Source organism: Cariama cristata, unplaced genomic scaffold (assembly GCF_000690535.1).
Source record: "Cariama cristata isolate BGI_N322 unplaced genomic scaffold, ASM69053v1 scaffold16945, whole genome shotgun sequence".
NCBI classification, from domain to species: Eukaryota; Metazoa; Chordata; class Aves; order Cariamiformes; family Cariamidae; genus Cariama; species Cariama cristata.
Window position 1 is genome coordinate 36,560 of NW_009615980.1, and position 4,414 is coordinate 40,973.

A 4,414-nucleotide genomic window follows, 5' to 3' on the forward strand; every position below is an offset into this window, starting at 1 on the left:
TGATCCCATGGGCACCTCAGGGCAGGTCATCCTGCTCCTGCCCATGTCCCACCATCTCAGCACCCCTGAGCTGGGAAGCACCCCGGTGCCCCAAGCACCCACATTTGCTCAGGATACGGCCCCCTAGTCGCTCTCTAAATATCTATATACACACACACACGATAATTGTATGGGAAACGGCTGAAAATTGCTGAACAAACAAGTCAGGAGAGCCGGTACCTGCTATTCCACCTGCTCCTCATGCCCTCTCTGATCCACCGTGGTTTCTGCTCATGCCACCAAGATTAATGACTAATTACTCGCCCCATAATGAGTGCAGGTGTTTAACTTTCAGCTCACCTTCCCTCGCTCGCATTAGTCGGCTCTTGTGTCTGGATGCTCGGATACTCAGGCTTTGCCTTGTTATCCATCAAACTGTTGTCAGCACATGCCTTCCCCATCCAGTTTTTTAACATAATGGAGATTTTTTTAACTCCCATGAGTCTCCTTCGAGCCACCAGAGAATCTATAAACACTATAAACATGAATACTGTATAGTCTACTAAGAAAATATATATTTGTGTGTGTATTAAATATTCAGATTCATGCAACGAATATCCATGCAGCTGTACTGTATTACTGGTTAAATCTCACTGCAGTATAAATATATTATAGGCCACAGCATAGTTGCTCCAGTTTTATATCTAGATATAAAAAAAAGATGCTTTTTCCAACTCATTTTCAATGTGTCAGTGGAGGTGTCTTTGGTGATCCTGGAAATATTGGTGATGGAAGTGTCATCTAAATAAATAAACAAAATCCCAGCGCTTGATTTATTTACTCGTCCCTCCCGATGCCTAGCATAGAAAATTTAAGACTTAATAAATAATGTGCCGTCATACTAATTATCCCTCCCCTGGGCCTCACACTGGCATACTGCAGTGGCTGAAACTATTGCAGCATGCAGCATTTTCAGTTATGAAACACGAGCCTGGGCGATGCGTTCGCACTTGGCATTCCCGGGGTGGAAACCCAAGCCTTCAAGCAATTTGGACACACGACTGCATCTTCCCTTCATTAAGCTCTGCCTGACCTTTCCCAGCTGTTCCCCATGCCTGGAAGCTGGCTGTCACCCAGCTCCACAGGATGGGGACCGGCGTTCGTGGTACCCCGGGATGGCCCGGAGCTGCCCCCCACATCCCCATCCCTTTGCTCACAATGCCCAACCACTCCGTACCTTTGGAAACCCACAAACCTGGGATGGGAGAAGGGAAACCAAATGGTTTGGGTTTGGTTTTGTTGTTTTGGGTTTTTTTGTACGAATGCTTATTCGGTGTGGAAATCAAAGGTTAAAAGTCACTTACACAGCTATTGCTTCCCATGCAGAACCAAATATACACCGTAGAAAATACTGTATTAACTACAATGCAGAGCAGCACTCAATATCTGCAATTGTTCCACTTCAGCTTTAAATACGTTACTAGGTTTTAGCGACTAGACATCGGTTAGCATTTTGGTGATATTCACATAGTTTGTGTTAGCTAGGGTGCAATTGGCTGTCTTCAAGTTCTCCTCCCTGAAATCCTCATTGCTATTGTTTACGCCTTCCTGAATCTCCATATAATCAGACTTACTAATAGTAGAGGCACTTCTGCTTTTCTTTAGGTCAGGGGAAGAGGGGATCTTTGGGCAGCTGGTTACTTGCAAATATTGAGCCTGCTCCTCTCCCTCGGTCTCCCGGTGGTAGAAGTAATTGAAGTTAGACACTATGACGGGCACCGGTAAGGCAATCGTTAATACGCCAGCGATGGCACACAAGGAACCCACTATTTTCCCCCCGATGGTCGTGGGGACCATGTCTCCGTAGCCAACAGTCGTCATGGAAACCACAGCCCACCAGAAGGCGTCGGGGATGCTCGGGAACTGGGACTCGCTCTCGTCGGCCTCGGCAAAGTAGACGGCGCTGGAGAAGAGGATGACGCCGATGAAGAGGAAAAATATCAAGAGGCCCAGCTCCCGCATGCTGGCCTTCAGAGTCTGCCCCAGGATCTGCAGCCCCTTGGAGTGTCGGGAGAGTTTGAAGATCCTGAAGACCCGCACCAAGCGGATGACTCGAAGGATGGCCAAGGACATGGCTTGCTGGCCTTGCTGACCATCCTCCGGCTTCTCGGCCAGCTCCGTCCCTAAGGTGATGAAATAGGGAATGATGGCTACGATGTCTATAATGTTCATGATGTTGGTAAAAAACCCAGCCTTGCTGGGGCAGGCGAAAAACCTCACCAAGAACTCGAAGGAGAACCAGATGATGCAAAGTGTCTCCACGATGAAGAAGGGGTCTGTGAAAGAGGTGGACTGCTGGTACCCCATGCTGCTGTTGGAGTAGGGCAGATGGCTCAGCCCGCTGCCGTGCATGTCTTCGTTCTCATCCCGAAAAATGGGCAACGTTTCCAGGCAAAAGCTGACGATGGAGATCAAAATCACCATGACGGAGACAATAGCTATAATCCTGGCAGGGCCTGAGCTCTCGGGGTACTCAAAGAGCAACCACACTTGTCTCTGAAACTCATTCTCGGGCAACGGTCTTTCCTCTTCTTTGATGTAGCCTTCGTCCTCCCGAAACATCTCCATTGCTTCTTCCCCCAGTTCATAGAAACGAATCTCTTCCGAGAAGATATCTAAGGGCACGTTAACCGGCCTCCGCAACCTCCCACCAGACTGGTAATAATACAAAATCGCGTCGAAGCTGGGTCTGTTCCGGTCAAAGAAATACTCATTTCGGAGCGGGTCGAAATATCTCATTCTCTTTTTAGGATCCCCTAGCAAGGTCTCTGGGAATTGGGCTAACGTCTTGAGCTGCGTCTCAAAGCGCAGACCCGAAATATTAATGACCACCCTCTCGCAGCATTCGTGGTCGGTCTCAGGGTTATACGTGTCCTGGGGGTGACCGGGAAGAGCTGCAGCTTCATCTGCAGGATCTCCAGTAGCAACTGTCATATTGGGCTTTAAAAGAAATCCTTATGCTAAACTCTTCCCAGTGCCTGGTGGTGGGATCGGATTCAGGGCAGGGTTACTATCCTGCAGAAGGACAGGTACGTAGGTTTGGAAGTGTCTCATGAAAAGGCGAAGGGATGATATTAAAGAAAAAAGAGAAAATAAGAAAATAAAATAAAATTAAAAAAAAAAAAAAAAGGAAAGAAAATCGTCCCTGCTGAGAAAGAGAGAGATGAAATAAAGTTGGGGGAAGGCGAGGAGCTCTCTTCACTAGCACGTCTATCCCCTTCCTTGGGGGTTAATTTGCCTTCTTTGGGACAGAGTTCAAAAACTCCCGTCTAAACCCATGGGGTGGAAGAGAGAAAACACCTGAGGAACCGACACCTGCTCCAAACCAGCGCGGAAAAACCGGCGTTGGCAAACCAGAACTTTTTTTTTTTGGGGGGGGGGGCTAAAAAGAAAAAAAAAATTCCGATTAACCAAAAAAACTAAATAAAAGAGGGGGAAGGGAAGAGAAAGGAAGGAAGAAAAATAACCCCATCCAGCCCTGTCGTGGTGAGGGGACCCCGTGGGGTGCCGGGGAGACGCGCACCGGGCTCAGCTCATTTCCAGGCATGCAGCGAAGGGTTAACATTTAACCGTGCAACCTCTCAGGCAATCTACCCTCCTAAGGGGCTCCGGTTTTTAAGTTCCACACCTTCCCAATCCTCCTGCCCTGGCCATAAAGCAGCGAGGTGACATGCTGCCCTCCCTGCCGGTAGCCAACCGGGCAAGCTTTGCGGCTGCCTGAATTTGGAGGTGCCAACGCAAGCTGCCCCGCGGACCACCGCAGTCCCCCTCCTCGACCGCTGGTGTCCCGGCTCCTGTCATTCTCTGCAAACCACCATGGCACACAGAAAACAAATCACATTACCTGGAGAAGCCAAATCTTAGTGTCTCTTAGTAACACCGATTATCTGACCCTGGGGAAATCCTAGAGAGAAATACAGGCTTCCAAGATCCCCATAATTTCCTCTCTCTTCCAAGTTAAAAATAATGGTGAGTCATCGTAGAAAAAAAAGGAGAAGGGACATAAAAGGGGGTTAGATTCCCAGATGGTGGAAGTCAGGTCTTGTAATGGTTTGGACTGGAGAGAGAGAGAAAGAGAGACAGAGAGACAGAGAGACAGAGTCTTCTCGGGAGCTGGTGCAGATCCGCACTTCAGGGCAGCCCGGCGACTGTCTGATGCCTTCGGTACGACGGTGAAAAGATGCTAAGCTCAGCAAAACCCAATGTCCCCGGTGTCCTCAGGAGGTGTGGCATCGCCTGGAAAAAACACCAAGAAGGTAGCAAGCCGTTGCGGGGGGTTGCGAAGAGCATCCGCAAAGCCCCCCTCCCTCGGTTCCTCCAGGTACCCCCTTTTGATTTTTTCCCTCCCCGCGAGCTCTTTGCCCGCCGCCCGCCC

General features: G+C 49.2%; 1 protein-coding gene across 1 annotated transcript; it reads right to left on the bottom strand.

Moving 5' to 3' along the window:
- Window positions 1–709: 709 nt before the first annotated feature.
- On the bottom strand, window positions 710–3,018 carry KCNA2 (potassium voltage-gated channel, shaker-related subfamily, member 2). The gene has a single exon (XM_009700014.1). The coding sequence runs from the start codon at window positions 2,971–2,973 to the stop codon at window positions 1,474–1,476; it is 1,500 nt and encodes a 499-aa protein (XP_009698316.1). The 5' UTR covers window positions 2,974–3,018; the 3' UTR covers window positions 710–1,473.
- Window positions 3,019–4,414: the final 1,396 nt, after the last annotated feature.